The following is an 18,101-nucleotide window of genomic DNA, read 5'->3' on the forward strand; positions in this document are numbered from 1 at the left end:
CCGCAGGACCTCACTGGATCCGCTTCCGGATCCGGGTCGTCGGCGGTCGACCTCACCGGCGCCGGCCCTGCGGGTGTCGCCCCCCGGCTCCCACTGTGGACGCCGTCCCCAATCCTCCCTTCGGTCCGGCTCTGGCGCCGGAGCGGCGCCGCTGGGCGCCGCTCCCGACGGCCTTTGGAGATTTCTATTTCCACGAGAAGGCCCCGTCTGTTGACCCTGATCCGCAGGAGATGGGTGACGAGGGTGATTGGGAGGGGTCTGCGGACCCTCTGGCACAAGAGTGCCAGTCTCAAGAGGACTGGACATATGAGCTTGGGGAGGCCAGTTTAATCGACACATCGGCAGTCACTGGATTAGTCTCTCCTCCCACCGTGGCTACGGAGGAGGGGGCTACTTACAGTGTAGTGTTGACGCGGGCGGCCAAGGCCTTACACCTTGAGCTCCACGTCGCGGCCGTGAGGACTAACCTCCTCACTGAGGTCCTTAAACAGCAGGAAACTCCACTGAGCCTCTGCTGCCGTTTATTGAGGCCTTGTGTGACGGTCTTGTGGGCACTTGCTCCAAGCCCGCCACAGGTCCGCCTGTGGATAGGAATGTGGCCAGACGCTACCGCCCGGCCCCGGGCGACCCTTGCTTTTTGTCCACCCATCCCACCCCCGAGAGCCTGGTCATCCAGGCCTCCACTTCCCAGACCGCATTCCCGACGGCTCCGCCCGATCGGGAATCCAAGAGGTATGAACAGTTCGGGAAGAAAGTGTTCTCGTCCCTGAGTTTGGGACTGCGGTCTATCAATACCGCATGCCTCTTGGGCCGCTACACCCACACCCTGTGGGACACGGTCGCGGACGTGCTGCCACAATGTCCGGAGGAGGTCCGGGCTAAACTCGCCCAAGCCCTTGCGGAGGGTCGAGATGCAGCGCGATATTCCATCCGGTGTGGGCGATGGCAACGACGGTGGCGGTTCAACGCCACGCCTGGTTGAGGTCCGCCAACTTTTTGGACGATGTCCAGGCCACTCTTCTGGACATGCCGGTTGATGGCCGTCGCCTCTTTGGCGACAAGGCAGACCATGCGCTTGAGCGTTTTAAGGACTCCAGGGCTACGGTCAAGTCCTTGGGCCTCTCGGCCACACGCCAGCAATCGGGTGCCTTTCGTTTCTTTCGTGGCCACGGAAGGAGCGCCCCCACACGTGCTGCCAGCCACGCACCGCAGAATGTTCAACAGCGCGGTGGCGGCTGTGGAAACCGCCGTGGCAGCGGTCGGGGACAACGGCGCGGCCAGTCCACACCTCCCCCCGCAGCATCCGCCTCAAAACCTTCCTAGTCCGTGTTTTCAGGCCCATGTGACGCCAGTGGGGGGCAGGGTTCGCCATCACCTCTTCCGCTGGCGCACTGTCACGTCGGACAGGTGGGTGCTGCAAATCGTCCGAAGGGGCTACTCCCTCCCCTTCGAGGCGACCCCTCCAGCCATGCCACCGCAATTCCACCGCGTGTCGGGGGATCACTTGCAACTTCTGCAAGAGGAAGTCTCGGCCCTCTTGGCCAAGGGGGCCATCGAGCGCGTTCCTGGGCCAGAAGTAGGGTGTGGTTGTTACTCCCACTACTTTCTGGTACGCAAGAAGGGCAAAGGGGGCCTACGCACTATCTTGGACCTACGGAACGTCAATGGCTTCCTCCGGAAGGAGAAGTTCAAGATGCTGACTTTGGCTCAGGTCTTAGCTGCCCTGGACCCTGGAGACTGGATGGTAGCGTTGGACTTGCAGGACGCTTATTTTCGCATCCCCGTCCTGCCGGCCCACCGGCGTTACCTGCGGTTCACGGTAGGCCACGAGCACTTTCAGTTTACCGTGCTCCCCTTCGGCCTCACCAGCGCCCCACGGGTGTTCACGAAAGTGATGGCGGTGGTCGCAGCTCATCTGCGCAGGTTAGGGGTGTCAGTCTTCCCCTACCTCGACGACTGGTTGTTGAAGGCGGGCTCGCCCCAGACAGTCGTCAGCCACCTTCAGACTACGGCCGACCTCCTGCACTTGCTGGGGTTCTCCATCAACGTGCCGAAGTCGCACCTGTGTCCCTCTCAGAAGCTCCTCTTCATCGGAGCGGTTCTAGACTCGGCGCAGTTTCTGGTTTATCCTCCCGAACAGCGGGTTCGGGATATTCAGGCTCTGATTCCGATCTTTCAGCCTTTATCCCGAGTCTCGGTCAGGTTGACGCTGCGGCTCCTGGGGCATCCTTCTGGTGAATCACGCCCAGTGGCGGATGCGGGCTCTGCAGTGGGACCTGAAGTTTCAGTGGGCCCAGCATCAGGGCAACTTGTCCAATCATGTCTTGATCTCGGAGGGCACTACAAGACTGTTGCAGTGGTGGCTCACGGACAGCGATTGGGTCTGTGGCAGATCCCTCTCCCTACCCCACCCGGAGCACGTGGTTGTGACGGGCGCGTCCTTCCAGGGCTGGAGAGGCCACATGGGAGAGGCGGAGATCAGAGGCCTCTGGTCTCCGGCGGAGTCCCGGCTCCATATCAACCTTTTGGAGCTGCGGGCGATCCGACTTGCACTGAAGGCATTCCTCCCCTCTGTCCGGGGGAGTGTAGTGCAGGTGTTCACGGACAACACCACCGCCATGTGGTACTGCAACAAACAGGGTGGGGTGGGGTCGTGGACCCTATGCCAGTAGGCTCTGCGCCTCTGGCAGTGGCTGGAACATCAGGGCGTGACCCTGGTGGTTCAACACCTGGCAGGTTCTCTGAATGCCAGGGCGGACGAACTCAGCCGTCGGTGCATGATGGATCACAAATGGCGTCTGAACTCCGACGTGGCGCAAGGCCTCTTTCAGCAGTGGGGAGAGCCTTGGTTAGATCTATTCGCCACAGAAGAGAACGCGCAATGTCATCAGTTCTGCGCGTTGGAATTTCCAAGGCGGCACTCGCTCGGAGACGCTTTTCGTCGTGAGTGGAGTTGCGGTCTATTGTACGCCTTTTTTCCGCCTATACCACTTCTGCCCAGAGTGCTGAAGAAGATCAGGCGCAACCGGGCCCAGGTTATCCTTGTGGCTCCGGACTGGGCACGAAGGTACTGGTATCCCGAGCTACTCAGCATGTCAGTCGATCCCCCGATTCGTCTGCCTCTTCGGCAGGACCTTCTGTCGCAGCAGCAGGGGACGGTCCTCCAGCCGAACCTGTCCAGTCTCCACCTACAAGCTTGGAGATTGAGCGGCAGCAGTTGAGGCCATTTGACGTGACTCCTGAAGTCTGTAATGTCATTCTCGCAGCCAGGCGCCCCTCCACAAAGTCGGTATACGCCTGCAGGTGGAACAGATTTGTGGCATGGTGCACAGCAAAAGCTGTGGATCCACTCTCCTCACCCCTTTCTGAGGTTCTCCTCTTCCTTCTTTCTCTTGCCCAGCAGGGCTCTGCTCTGGGCACTATCAAGGGCTACCTTTCTGCCCTTTCCGCCTTCTTAAGGCTACCTGATCAGCCTTCCTTGTTCAAGTTCCCAATTGTAAATAGGTTTTTGAAGGGCATCACACACATGTTCCCTCCTGTTCCTTTCGTGATGCCCCAGTGGGACTTGAACCTTGTTCTTACTTCTCTAATGTGTGCTCCCTTTGAGCCGCTCCATAACTGTCCTCTCCGTCTTCTTACTCTGAAGACTGCTTTCCTGGTTGCCATCACCTCTGCCAGGAGAGTGAGTGAGCTCCAGGCTCTTTCTTCCACACCTCCTTTCCTCTCTGTCCATCCGGACAAGGTTGTGTTGCGGACAAGACCCTCTTTCCTGCCCAAGGTTGTCACGGCCTTCCACATCGGGCAGTCCATTACCTTGCCCACCTTCTTTCCGCCTCCGCATCCCTCGAAAGAGGAAGAGAGGCTCCACCGTCTGGACCCAAAACGTGCGCTCTCTTACTATCTGGATCGCACACGCCAGTTCCGGGTGGTTGACCAACTCTTTGTTGGTTACGTGGCGCTAAGAAGGGAAAGGCGGTGCACAAGCGGACCATCTCTCGGTGGATCATCTTGTGTATCCAGGCATGTTAGTCCTTGGCTAAAAAGGAGCGCCCTGTTGGATTGCGGGCTCATTCCACTCGGGCCACGGCAAATACCACTGCCCTGTGCCGAGGAGTGCCCTTGCAGGATATTTGCCAGGCAGCTACGTGGGCCTCGCTGCACACGTTTGCACGACACTACTGCCTGGACAGCCAAGTCCGGAGGGATGGCTTCTTTGGCCGTTCCGTCCTCCAGGACTTTCTGGTGTGATTATTGGTTCGCAGACCCACCACCGGGGTTGGTATTGCTGGGGTATCTATTCTAAGGTAAGGAATCTATCACTAACGTGTCTCTTTCAGACGCACAAGTTACTACTTGTGTAACGATATATCTGTAAGAGACATTAGTTAGTGATAGATTCCTTACCGACCCACCCATCCTCCCCGTTCTGCAAACCGATATCTAGGGTTAAGGTCATCCCCTTTTAGGGCCCTAGTTTCATGGCACCAGTGTTGGTTCTATCATGGCTCTGCGTATCTGGCGCGGAAAAGCTGTGTATCAGAACTGACGTTAGTGCGCATGGGCGGCATCTAAGTACTCTGACAACTTCATTCCGGCGCTAACGATGCCGATGACGGACGCGGAGCCGCGGACGACGCCTGCCGGCGCGCCGGGGTATTGCTACGCAAAATTTTCCAGATCCAGTGTGACGCCTGGGGATATTCTAAGGTAAGGAATCTATCACTAACTAATGTCTCTTACAGATATATCGTTACACAAGTAGTAATTTGTGCTTCAATGACAAACCCCTCCTAGACCCCTCTCAATCGGGATTCTGGCCCAATCACAGCAACGAGCCAGCTAGAGCTGCTCCTCCTTCAGGGACCAAGGTACCCTCCCGATGATATGGAACTATACAGATATGCATAACGTAATATAAACAGAGGTCAGGGTGCTGAGCAGTGCAGCTAGGAGAATGACCGAAAAAAGTAAAATAATAAATCAGTACGGACTTGTAAAGACGGCAGGATGCCTCCCAACCTCACTGTAATTGTCTCAGGTATTCTGTAAATTAAGTATGTGAAGAGAATGTATTGATTGATCATTATACGATGCATATAACCTGTTTGTTGATGACTGTACTTATATGTTCGCTTTGTCTCTACCCTAGACTCTGAAGACTGGTCTTACCATGGTTGGGAAAGTTGTTACTCAGTTGACGGGTACTGTGCCAACAGGAGCCACCGATGAGGATATTGCAGTTCACAGCAACGTCAGACGCAGCCCCTTGATACCAGGAATCGTCACAATCATTGACACAGAGACTGTTGGAGAAGGACAGGTAATTACTATTGCAGAAAATGTGACCATGAACAGGGATGATGGACCAATTGTTATTGACTGCTTGTGGTTTTAGACGAAGGATTTGGACATTTAAGTAGTTGCGCACTTGGTTGCACACACTGCAGAGGTGTGTGTTCATGTCACGTTAGAAGTTTGAGTCTCATATTTATCCTAGCCTTTTTAGCAAGGCGAAGTTGAGAAAATGAGTACTCGTATCTTTGAAAACTAAATAACCGTTTTTTCAGCACTGCAAAGCTACAAATCTGTGGCATTGAAGAACATTCGGAGCAGACATAAGGATAACCGTCAATCAGGGACTTATTTTTGTCATGCAGTTCTCCACCTTGGTTCACGAGGCCTCAAGCATGTATTACAGATGAGACCTTCTGCATACAGCTCTTATATGTCTTACACCCCATTTAACTGTCCTCTCCCACAGAAGTGAGAGCCAGACCACGTGCCCCAGATGAATAAAATAGGTCTAAGCAGTATACTTTATATTGAGGAAGGACTTAGTAACAGGCGTTCTTAAATAGTCTCGAGGTTTTTACTCTCAGGAAGCAACCCCTCCTGCCAATAAAATCGTATCGTTTTCGTAACATGTTCTCACCCTGTAGAATGGAGAAAGGGGAGGCCTGCACTCATGAAAGAACCACAGTATGGAGGAGGTATAGTAACAGTTGTAAGGAATGCCAAAGAGCAAGTTTCCGGGCAGCTAAAGTGTATTTGAGGAGTACATTTTGCATTCCAGCATTTATTAATTGATCCCTTAAACAACTGGTGATTGCATAACTCCTGGAGACCTGTCATACTTGTATAAAGTAGTTTCAGTAATACCAAAAGAAAAGAAGTGGGATATGGATCCTCCTCCAGAGGAATGAGTACTTTGTAGGCCTGTCACGCATGGTATGTATAGGCAAGATGTAGGCACAGATGTTGGATGGGTGACCTACTGTTCTCCCACAAAAGTAGGTTGGTTGAAAGGGAGAGAAGAGTGAGCTCGCCTTTGCTAAAGCAGATCTCCTCGTACCCGAGTCCATCGATGCAGAAAAAGCATTTTAATCATGTTATTTGGCAATGTTTATTCTTATAGGCATATGGTTTAGTAAACTACATTATCAGCTAAGTTTAGTTATTGTACTTTAGCTAATCTTAATGAATAGTGTATTTTAACTAACTGGGTGACTTTAGCTTTCCTTTAGCTGAAAAGATGGATAAGACTGGGCACTCGGGTTCCCCCTGGGTTCTGAAGCCACTTGCATATGCAATTTAGAAAAAATACTGAGATTGAGGAAATAACATTCTGATGAAGAAGATAAAAAGTATTTACAGATTAAATCCCAGCACTGGTTAGAATCCCAGGGGAATTGAACCTGTTGAGAGACTTTCAAGTCACAAAATAAACTGGACAAAATATGTTGTAGTTCACCACTGACCCACAAAATGTCTCCTAGATCGTTACATAATAGTGGCATTTACATAATTATCTAAGATTAGATATGGAAAATCGGTGCCCTTTGAGTGTAAGTGTATGGTGACATTCCATGTGTGTTAGTCATGCACTTGAATCATTTCCTATTTTGGTCCCATGTGTGTATTGCAGAAAAACGCTACACAAAAAATGCCCTCGATAGCTATCGAGAGTGGCTTTATTTTTCTATGTTATGTTTGATCATATCTTTAAATTATTTTGTTAGGCAGGTGTCTGAGAATAAATTAATGAAAATGAATAGCCATTGTGAGTACGTTTCTCAAACTGTATACGAGAATCCGATCTAAGCAGCCATCACTAATGGCCGACTGCGTCCCAGAAGGGAGTTTCAAGCTACATTCAAACAGGCGTAGGATAATAATTATATGTGAATGCTGTAATTTACGAGAGCCCAATAGGTAGGTTTCTAAGCAAGAATAAGAAGTGTTTTTCATGAAGATTTCACAATTCTTCCCATTTCAGTTGCCCTTCTCTTTTTGTGGCATTTAATCGGTTTTATATTTAATATCATGTATTAGTTTATATAGTGATAAAACTCTCTGGAGGGCGCTTCAAAGCGCTTGCTTGGGTGTTGGAAAGGAAGGCTACGAAAGGTCTGATGGTGAAATCATTCCATACTCGGATTCCCAGGGAATGCAGTTTTTTTGCCATTGCAAGTTTGTTGGGTGTGACGTGAAGTACTACAATTGTAAGAACAAGCTGCCCTACACAGTACTTTTACGTTTGCATGCTTTTTTTGTTTGGTATGTCCATTTTGCCCAGACACCACCTGTATTATGCTCGACATCCTCCCTAACAGAGCCTTTTGCTGCTGTAGGGACGGAGATACCCCTGAGGATTTTACGCCATTTATTGTGGACGTATTTAACCTCTCAAACCTTTTTATTGAGACTGTGCAGCCCAATGGATATGTGTTGTGTTCTTATTCTCCTGTACATTCTAAATGATGTAGCTTAGTGTAGAATCATGATGTGTCATGTAGAATCCCTTGCTGTCATTTAGAATGTATTGTTTTAAGTTAGAGAGTTGATGTTTGCTGATGAAGCTGCCAGATGTCGGTTCAGCTCCTCGACCTTAATAAAGGACTTTGACCAAATTAATAATCCAGTGTCCTTATCACTATCATATTATTTATAGGCGCTCCCAAGAGGTGCGGTATGCTGACTTTCCAAGTAAAGTTCAGTCAACCCCCCTATAAACCCCCCCCCCCGACTGGGTAATCCTTTTCCTCTAACCCAGCATAGGAGAGAAGTCTCAGTAAGTGAGTGGTGCAGCTGTGTCCTGAGTGCTACGGTGTGTTTTCATAAAATGATGGGCGGTGTCCTACAGAAGCAATATGGTCATCACATCCCTCTAGTCCTTATCTTTTAAGCCAACGTCTGGCGGTAATTCTTAGAGCTCGTTCCAACGCAGCTTTCCTATAAAGATATCCGCTTACCTGACGTACAAGCAAGCAACTACATGTATGTTCAGAGTAGAGAAGGAGCTCTCCAGAATTCACATTCAATTCACAGCCACTCAACAAGTACATCTGGGGCTGGAGAAAGCCACACAAGTATTCTGAATTTAATTGGCAGGTACCCAAACATTAAGCATGGTAACAAAATATAATGGGAAGTGTGTAGGCTACCACAACCTGGAAATGAATGCTGGAGCATCTCTTCAGACTCTGTGGCAATCCCTGTGTCTAATGCCTTTTCTTTGTAAATTTTTTAAACATTTTGCTGACCATTCCGCTCCACTAAGACTGAGGCAATGATTTAATTTTGGGCGGACGCTCCGCCGTCCTGCCATGTAGATGGGAGTAAATGATTCTGTCCCTGTATCAGAAGGGCCACCCATCTAATTAAAAAATGACCACCAAGCAGGCAGTAATTTATGAAAGCCATGTTTATGACCAAGTAGTTGCCTATGAACTCTTTATGAACGATTTATAAAAGCATTGCCAGAAACCACTGTTATAGTGGTTCCTGGCAATGCATTTTACTCTATTCTGCGGGGCTGTGTCAACAGGACGTACCCCTATAGCTCAGAGTATTCTCTTTATGAAAAGAACATTTCCAAACAGTATATTTGTATCATGTGTTAACCGTAGATGCATATGCTTAGCATACTCTTTCCATCAAGTGTTGGGCTCGGACGTTGTATGTTGATTTTGTTCGAAAGTCTTTCCAGTCTCGAGGTGTAGTGACTCCTCCATTATTCTGTATTGCACATGGGCATCAACTCCTTTGTTAGATTGTTTTTCTCCACCATCGGGTTCGGACGTGTACTTCGGAGCTCCGGGATCGAAGCTTCGACGTAGTTTCACTGACCCTTCGGTGACTAAAATACATCACCCATCAACAGAGACGTGCAAGAAAACCGGCAGATTACTGATTTCTTCCGCACAATGCCTGCCTGGTTTCCAGCTTGGTTCTACTTCTACGATTCTCAATCCACTTCCTTCACTCAATGCATGCAGAGTGATGGAAAACACGCCTTTCTGCTTCTGTCCCAAATGCCATGTGAAGTACTCAAGGCAAAATCACCATCTGGCCTGCAACCTCTACCTGTCTCCGGAACACATCGAAACATTGTGTGAAGCCTGCCTGGCCTTTTGGTAGAAGAAGACTCTTCGTTTTGAAAAGAAGGGAGAGACTCTTCGACAATGATGTGAGAGGTGGTGGGCTCACACCACGATGCAGGCACAGCGAGTGGAAGACGCCTCCGATATCTTTGGGGACCAGCAAACAAAAGCAGAAGAACGCAACACTGACAGAGAAGTGGATTCCCAAGGCGCTTTGATGGACGTCCCCATTCTTCTTGCCAGCAGCGAAGGGCCTAACTCCGACCAGGAATAGAAGAGGCCCAACATTGATGTGACAGGGCACATGAGTACTGTTGCAAACACAGGCTTACTGAACCCCACTGTCCTCGAGCCATGGAGGTTTCCCCTCACAAGGCAAAGGAGTAGACAGTCGTCCAACTGCCCAAACAAACCTTAAAGGCAACCAAAGCGACTCAGGCGCTGACTTCTTCCAAGTCGAAGCCAGTCTTGGTCTGGCATCGAATAAACATACATAAACGGCAAAGAAGTCTTCGGAGCCATACACTGGGCCAGAGAAACCCAGAGTATCTTCCAACTTGAGGATGCTGTCGGCGCCGGAAATACCATTGGCTCCAAGAACCCGATCAGACACCAGGTCGTCATCAGCGCCGAAAACCCCATTGCATCAAAAACATTCTCTCATCTAAGACTTTGTTGGTATCTAAGACAATCTCGGCTCCGAAAACACTGCAAGCCCACATAGACCCCAAGTAATTGCCTGCTCAGCATAATTTGTCCAAGCTACAAGAACAGCTCGATGCTAGGCAAATGATTCTGGCCACAAACCCAGATACAGGCAAGGTGGTAACCAAATCACAAAACCCAAGCGAACATTTGAGGAGGAGATTATTGGACCTCACCCACAGAAGCCCCAAGGTAAAAAACATGGGGACAGGGGCACCAGTTCCATGGATTCCCCTACAGAACCTCCACCCCCTTGACCACCTACTCTTGTTCCACTCGTGTTCATCCACAGGGGGTCACCCACTAACCCTTCACTAAGGGAACTCAGCATAGGGGAAAATATAGACCCCCCCCAATACACTCCATAGTTACAAGGTACACACTATGATCCTGATACACTTAATGCACTTTAGGAGCTTATTTTATATATAAGAAGATTAGGCTAAGGAATTTTTTCTGCACTTTATTTCACTGATTTTTCACCCTGGTGCAATAATAATGAAATATGTCATTGCGTATGGTTTTAAGAAGATATTTATTAAATCCAAATCTTGACAGACTTAATATTTCGAACTACTAACTAAAATTGAACTGCTGCACATGTATATAAATCACTCTGTTTGGAATGTACTGTTTTTTTCGACTTTATAACTCTGTAAACTGTATATTATGATTAAAATGCTTTTATGGTCTATTTTAACGTACCGAATAAAGCTGATTTGATGATGATAAACCGTGGAATGGATATAATGTCGACCCACGAGGGTATCCAGATCCTGATCTGTACCCCTCAAAACCCTTCCCACCTGGCGACACCATCACATATTATGAGGTACTGCGCATGGCTGCAGAATATCATAAAGATGATATGCACATACTAGAGGATGATGACGATTTCCTTGTAGAGACGCTATCAAAGACACAATGTACCGCCCAATTCTTACCCATGCTAAAGGGCATGCTGAAACCCACAATGAAGATATTTAAGCAACCTGTCAAACCAAGGGTCTTAATGCCTAGGATGAATGCAAAAAAATATAAACCCTCACCAACTGGTCCAACATATGTGAAGGCACATGTCCCTCCTGATTCTCTGTTATTACACACAGCGAGAAAACGAGCCAACTCTTAAGGGACAGGTGAGGTTTCTCCTACAGAGAAGGAGAGCAAGAAATGTGATGCTGCAGGTAAACGAGTTGCGTTGGAGGCGGCAAACAACCTTTAAATCGCTAACTCAGTCGGCCTTCTCTCAAAGTACAATAGAGCATAGTGGGATAAAACCCAGGAATTATTACAACACTTTCCTGACCAATATAACAAAGAGAAACAGAACTAGTTGAAGGGGGGGGAATAATCTCTAAAACAACATTCAAGTGTGCTTTAGACAGGGATAACACTAGTGCTAGGGAAGTTCATACTAGCATCCTAATACGCCACCACACATGGCTAAGGGTATAAGGGTTTAAACCCGATGCCCAGCAGTACATCCTCATTTTACCTTTTGACGGAGAACACCTCTTTGGCCCACAAGTGGACAAAATGCTAGAAAAGATGAAAAAGAACACCAACACTGCCAAAGCCATGGGTGCCCTACAAACATACCAACAAAGTGGGTCCTTTCGAGGGGTCAGTACAGAAAAGCATCCAAGGCAACTACCTCTATGGAGACAGGTACCTTTCAAAAGAAGCAAAGCCCCTATCAATCCAAGGTTGTGAGAGGGTGATAGCGAAGAGCACAATACAGAGGCGATACCAACGAGGGTCTCCACCCAATATCCACCTGGGACACAAACAATGTCAAGGGAACACTTCAAAAGAGGGCCATAGAGCCGGTCCCAAAGAAATACCAGGGTAACGGAGTGTGCTTACTGGTTTTCCTCATTCCAAAGAAAGACGGCACGGTCTGTATTAGACCTAAGGCCACTCAACAAGTACATCTTGTCGGAGCACTCCATATGGTTACACTTCAAGAAGTTGTACTGCTGCAGCAAGTACACTTCATGACAGCTATAGGCTTTAAAGACACCCATTTTCACATATGAATACACCCAGCCCATCAAAGCTACCTTGTTTTTAAATAAGTGTTGCCATTCAGAGTAGCTACTGCCCCAAGAGTATTCACAAAATGTCTTGCAGTAGTAGCCACTCATCTCAGAAAGGTGGCCACACACGTGTTTCCATATCTAGACGATTGGCTGATCAAGAGTGCAAGGAAACAACGTCTGCAGGACACTCTGAAGGTAATCAACCTTTTGCACAGCCTGGGTTTCACTCTCATTGTTACAAAATGTCGCCAATTACCCTTACAGATGCAGCCGTTCCTTGGCAGAACCCTAAGCTCCATCTCAGGAAAAGGCTTATCCCAGTCCTGCAAGAGTACAAAAGATTTAGCTTACCTTGCCTCTTTTTCAGCCACATAGTCACATCACAGTCAAAGCAGTGATGAGCCTTATAGCGGTATGATGGCCTACATGTACCTTCATAGCTCCACACGCACAACTGCGCATGCACCCCCTACAGCATTGTTTACAGTCACAATGGTCTCGTACACAGGGGCACCCTACGAGATCTACTGTTGATAGGGCCAGCAACCCATCGCTCTCTGCAGTGGTGGAACAGCAACTATCTGTTGTAGGGTCAGCCCTTCAGAGCCCCTGTTCCACAAGTAACCATTACAACAGATGCATGCTTACACTTTTGGGGGCACTCATGCAACATCTCACAGTGCAAGGGCAGCAGTCCCTAATATAAAGGTATCTGCACATCGATCACCTAGAGCTTCTTTTGATTCAATTAGCTCTCAAGGATTTTCAACAACATCTTTACTACAAAGTGGTTCTAGTCCGCACCGACAACATCACCGCCACGTGTTACATACAAAAGAGAGAGGCACTCACTCGATACAGCTGTTGCGTGTAGCGAAGTGCATATTGCATTGGACCATACATCACAACATCCACCTCCTAGCAGAATACCTACCAAGGGTGGACAACGACTTCGCAGGTATACTCAGCAGAATGCAACAACATGTACATGAGTGGCAAATCGATACAACACTACTCCAACTAGACTTTCAACGGCTAGGAACCCTGGAAATAGATCGCTTTGCCACACAACCGAACTTGAAATGCCAAAACTTCACCTCATGTTTCCCCACCCTCAGTCAAGGCTCTATGGATCAACTGGTCAGGGATTTATTTATTTATTCATTTGAAAAGTTCTATAGATTGCGAACAAGACCCAATAGGGTATCAGAGCGCTGTACAGAGTCAGCACCAGCAAGTATACAAAACATAAACCAGGTAAGTGAAGTTACAATCTGTGGGAAAACATTCAAAATTAAAGAGTATAGTGTTTCAGAGGTGCCATAGAGCGCTCATAGTAAAACATCATACAATAGAAACGACCAAGATGTGCGATGTGCCACAAAGAGTTTAAGCAGAAATAAGGAACTAACAGAATCAAAACAGTCCAATGCAGTTAAAGGAGCTATCTAGGACTTGATCAAAAAGAGGGCAAACACATATAATGGAATATCAGTAAAAATAATTCAACGTTTTTGTTCTTGACAAAACACACGAGCATGATCAATGTGTTAACATTCGGTCATTAGTAGCCTTTTGACAAGCTTTTTGTAGGAGGTCGTGGTTGGACTGGATCTTGTATTGCATGGCAGGGAGTTCCAGATTCTCGGAGCAAGACCAGTGAACGCACGGTTGTATGATTTTTTCTTTTTGAATCTTGGATGTTTCAAAAGAAGGATGGATGTACTTCTGAGGAGCCCGATAGCTCAAGTTTATTTGCAAGGTAGTATGGCTTATTGTGGTGAATGGTTTTATGCGTCAGACAAGCTACCTTGAGTCATATTCTTGCTTCAATGGATAACCAATTTAGCTGCAGCAAGTCGGGTGAAATGTGATCAAATTTCCTCGAGCCCGTTAAAAGTCTGGCTGATGCATTCAAGGTAGCTCTGAGTGGGGCCAAGCTAGGTTTGGGAAGTCCTGCTAGGGTCACCAGCCCGTATTCCAGTCTAGGGATAATCAGAGATTGAACCGCCAGCCTGAGATCTTCGTGGGGTAGGAATGGTTTGATTTTCTTCAGTATGTTGAGTTGGAAATTGGCACCTCTAGTTGTAGCACTGATATGAGCTTGCATATTTAGGTGTTTAGACAAGGTGATACCTAAGGATTTGGCAGAGTCTACAACATGAGGTGTACAGTTCAGAGCATTCTGATAGATACATCTGCCGTGTGGATTCCTCACCTTGTGAATATCCCCTTGCGTCAGCAACATTCGGAAATTCTTTTTTCGTAGCCTCGCGCCGACGTGGACTACTGACGTCATAGAGACACGACCTCGCTCGCGACTCCGCTGACATCACCGACGCCTATAATAGGCCCACGCCGGCGTGATGACATCAGTTCCCTTTTTTCCGCGTCGTCGACGCTAACGGTTATCGGGAATCTCTGTAGCCAACGGATACTTTGTTGTCTATATTGTTACCATTTTCTGCTTCTCTGTATCCTGTATCTTCGACAATGTCTTCAAAAAAGACCGGCTTCAAGCCATGCAGAGAATGTGGCAAAATGATGTCCATTACCGACCCACACAGCGACTGCATCTGGTGCTTGAGCTCGGACCATGATGTGGATGACTGCTCTTCGTGTAAGAAGATGAACCCGAAGGCCCTGAGAGAGAGAGAGGCGAAGATCCTGGTAGCTAAGATGAAAGCTGGAAAGGAGAAATCGTCGAGGTCCCGTTCTCGAAGGGCGAGGTCGAAGTCAAGATCGAGGTCGAGATCTAGATCTCGGGGGAGGTCATCCTCGAAGTCGGCTTCGGATCATGTTTCAAAGAAGAGAAAACATAGGAAGAGGAGACATGAATCCCGACGTCGTTCTGGTAAGGAGTCGAGATCGAGGTCGGGGTCACCGAAGAAGGTACGTTCGAAGGTGGTGACTCTTGAAGTTTCAGATCCAGAACCTGAAGGTGAGGCTTCTCCATCTGAGTCTCGGGCGCCGTCTCCGGCTCCGATTGCGACTCCGGCTCCGAATCCGTCTCCGAATCCATCTCCGGCGCCGTCCCCGGCCCGAGATGAGGAAGAGCTTAGAGAGGATGGGGATTCCGCGCCTATAAAGAGCCGAATCCGAGCACTCCTCGAGACAGGCCTGAGGGTTTTCAACCGCCCTTTCCTGCCCCAGGCCAAATCCCATCTGCGTTTCTCAATGCAATGTATGGGGTCTTTTCAAGGGCGTGGTACCCCTCTGGTGCACCTTCGGGTCCCATGGGTCCTCTAGCTTTTAACTTAGGAGTTCCTCACTCCTATCCTCCGGCTCCATTTATGCCTTACATGCCGGCCCCGACGCCGCCGTGGCATTTTCCACCTCCACCGAAGCCATCGACGCCGATCCCGGCTTCGCCTGCTCCGAATCGGCCTCGAACACATCCCTCCGAGCCATCGAGTTCGATTCCGACGTCGATTCAGAATCCGTCGGAGCCGGTGGTGGATCCGGTGGCAAAGCGTGTCAAGATGAGATCCAGAAGAGAGGCTCAACGACTTTTGGAGGAAAGGAGGTTCTTAGATTCACAATCTGACATTGAAGAAGGTGAATTGGAAGAAAGATGGTTTTGAGGAGTTGGCAGACGCAGGAAGTCTGGATTTCTCTCCAGAGTGGGAGTTACCCTCAGGCTCTAGTACACCCTCTAAGGATGTTCAAACCCTACCATTTAATTATGAGGAAGGCTGCCGATCTCCTTAAATTAACTTTGCCTACTGCAGAATTCAAATCTAATATTTTGACTGAAGTATTGCATTCTCCAAGTCCAGTGGTGGAACCTCTTCTTCCTTTTAATGATGCTCTGACAGAGCCCATTTTGGAAGTATGGAAAAAACCTTTGTCGGCTCCTGCTGTCTCTAAATGTGTAGCCAGAAGATACAGGGTTGCCCCTGAGGACCCTGCCTTTTTAACATCTCACCCTTCACCGGAGAGTTTGGTCATTCAGGCTGCATGTTCCAAAAAGAACGTTAGTGCTTTCCCTCAGGTTCCTTATGAGAAGGAGGCAAAGAAGCAGGATCAGGTGGCAAAGAAGATCTTCTCCTCTTCCAGTATGGCATTAAAGTCATCAAATGCCACTTGTTTGATGGGGAGGTATTTACACGCACTCATGGATTCTTTGCGTGTTCTTGCTCCAAAAGTTCCTGATGACAGCAAGAAGGACTTTGAGGAAGTCATCTCTGACGCTCAGGGGGCGGCTCGTCAGGTTATTCAGAGCGGCCTGGATACTGTAGACTCTGTGGCACGCATTATGGGCACTGCTGTCGTTACTAGGAGGTCCGCCTGGTTGAAATCCTCTGACTTTTCGGCGGATGTTCAGGCAACATTGTTAGATCTTCCTTTCGATGGTTCGGGCCTCTTTGGGAAGAAGGCTGATGCGGCCCTTGAGAGGTTTAAGGATAGTAGAGCGACTGCCAAGTCTTTAGGTCTTCAAATGAGAGGTTCTTCGACTGGCAGAAGATTCAGGGGATTTGGTCGCTCTTCCTTTCGGAATTTCCGGCAAGGCCAGCAGCATCAACAACAACAACAGCAGCAGCAAAACTCCTTATATAGGACATATAGGGGAAAGCAGAGAGCACGTCCTCGTGGACGTCAGGCCTCTTCCTCCTCCACTTCCTCCAACCCTCCAGCCCCTGAGAAGCAGCCCTAGATCCGACATTCAGGATCATGTGGGTCCGGTTGGGGGCCGGCTTACCCATTTTCTACAAGATTGGGAATCGGTTACATCAGATCTTTGGGTTCTCAATCTTGTAGAAAATGGATATGCCCTTCCCTTTCGGGAATTCCCTCCCAATTTCCCTCCTTGCCAAGGGTATTGCTCCGAGGAACATCTGTCACTTCTGCAGGAGGAAGTGTTGACTCTGATAAGAAAGGGTGCGATAGAGGTGGTCCCAGAGCAGGAGAGAGGTCAGGGATGCTACTCCCGGTATTTCCTGATTCCGAAGAAGGATGGCAGACTTCGTCCAATCCTGGATCTCAGGATCTTGAATCTCTATCTGAGGCAGGAGAAATTCAAGATGCTCACCCTTGCTCAGGTTCTTCAGGCCCTGCAAGAAGAAGACTGGATGGTGTCGCTCGACTTGCAGGATGCTTACTTTCATATCCCAATCCTGAAGTCGCACAGGAGGTATCTCCGTTTTACGGTGGGATAGCAGCACTACCAGTTTGCGGTCCTTCCGTTTGGTCTTACTACTGCACCTCGAGTCTTCAACAAGGTGATGGCAGTGGTGGCGGCGCATCTCAGGAGATCAGGGATTCCAGTATTCCCTTATTTGGACGACTGGCTGATCAAGGCAGAGTCGTCAGAGAGAGTGCTCCATCATCTGCAAGAGACAACCCAGTTGTTGTACAGGTTGGGTTTTTCGATAAATGTGCCCAAGTCTCACCTGGTGCCCTCCCAGCGCAACCTGTTCATAGGTGCCGTACTGGACATAACCGTATGTCGTGCATTCCCTCCCCCTCAAAGGATTCGCGACATTCAGGATATGATTCCTTTATTTTACAATGGATCGGTCGTTCCAGTCCTGAAGGTCCTTCGCCTGCTCGGTCTGATGGCTTCATGCATTCTGTTGGTCAACCATGCACGCTGGCACATGAGGGCGCTCCAGTGGTGTCTCCGCAGGCAGTGGTATCAGCACAACGGAGATCTCAGGGAGTCAGTGAGGATCTCCAGAGAAGCTGCAGCGGATCTGTCTTGGTGGGGCGTGGAAGGCAACCTGTCTCAAGGAAAACCTTTCCAACTGCCTCCATCGGTGGCCACAGTGATAACGGATGCATCCACTCTCGGGTGGGGTGCTCATCTGGGGGATCTGGAGGTCAAGGGCCTTTGGTCTCCAGAGGAAAGGTTGCTTCACATCAACCTTCTAGAATTGCGGGCGATACGTTTAGCGCTCAAGGCCTTCCTCCCTTCCCTTCGCGGTCAGTCGGTTCAAGTCCTGACGGACAACACGACCGCGATGTG

General features: G+C 48.9%; 1 protein-coding gene across 3 annotated transcripts in view; it reads left to right on the forward strand.

Annotated features, from left to right (window-relative positions):
• BCAS3 (BCAS3 microtubule associated cell migration factor) overlaps nt 1-18,101 on the forward strand; it is a 4,343,716-nt gene that overhangs the window by 1,300,729 nt on the left and 3,024,886 nt on the right. For all 3 annotated transcript variants that reach the window (XM_078679810.1, XM_078679809.1, XM_078679811.1), the window contains exon 12: nt 5,150-5,320. In XM_078679810.1, the coding sequence (XP_078535936.1) occupies nt 5,150-5,320 (171 nt within the window). The remainder of the gene's footprint in view (nt 1-5,149; nt 5,321-18,101) is intronic.

Source organism: Lissotriton helveticus, chromosome 3_1 (genome assembly GCF_964261635.1).
Source record: "Lissotriton helveticus chromosome 3_1, aLisHel1.1, whole genome shotgun sequence".
NCBI lineage: Eukaryota > Metazoa > Chordata > Amphibia > Caudata > Salamandridae > Lissotriton > Lissotriton helveticus.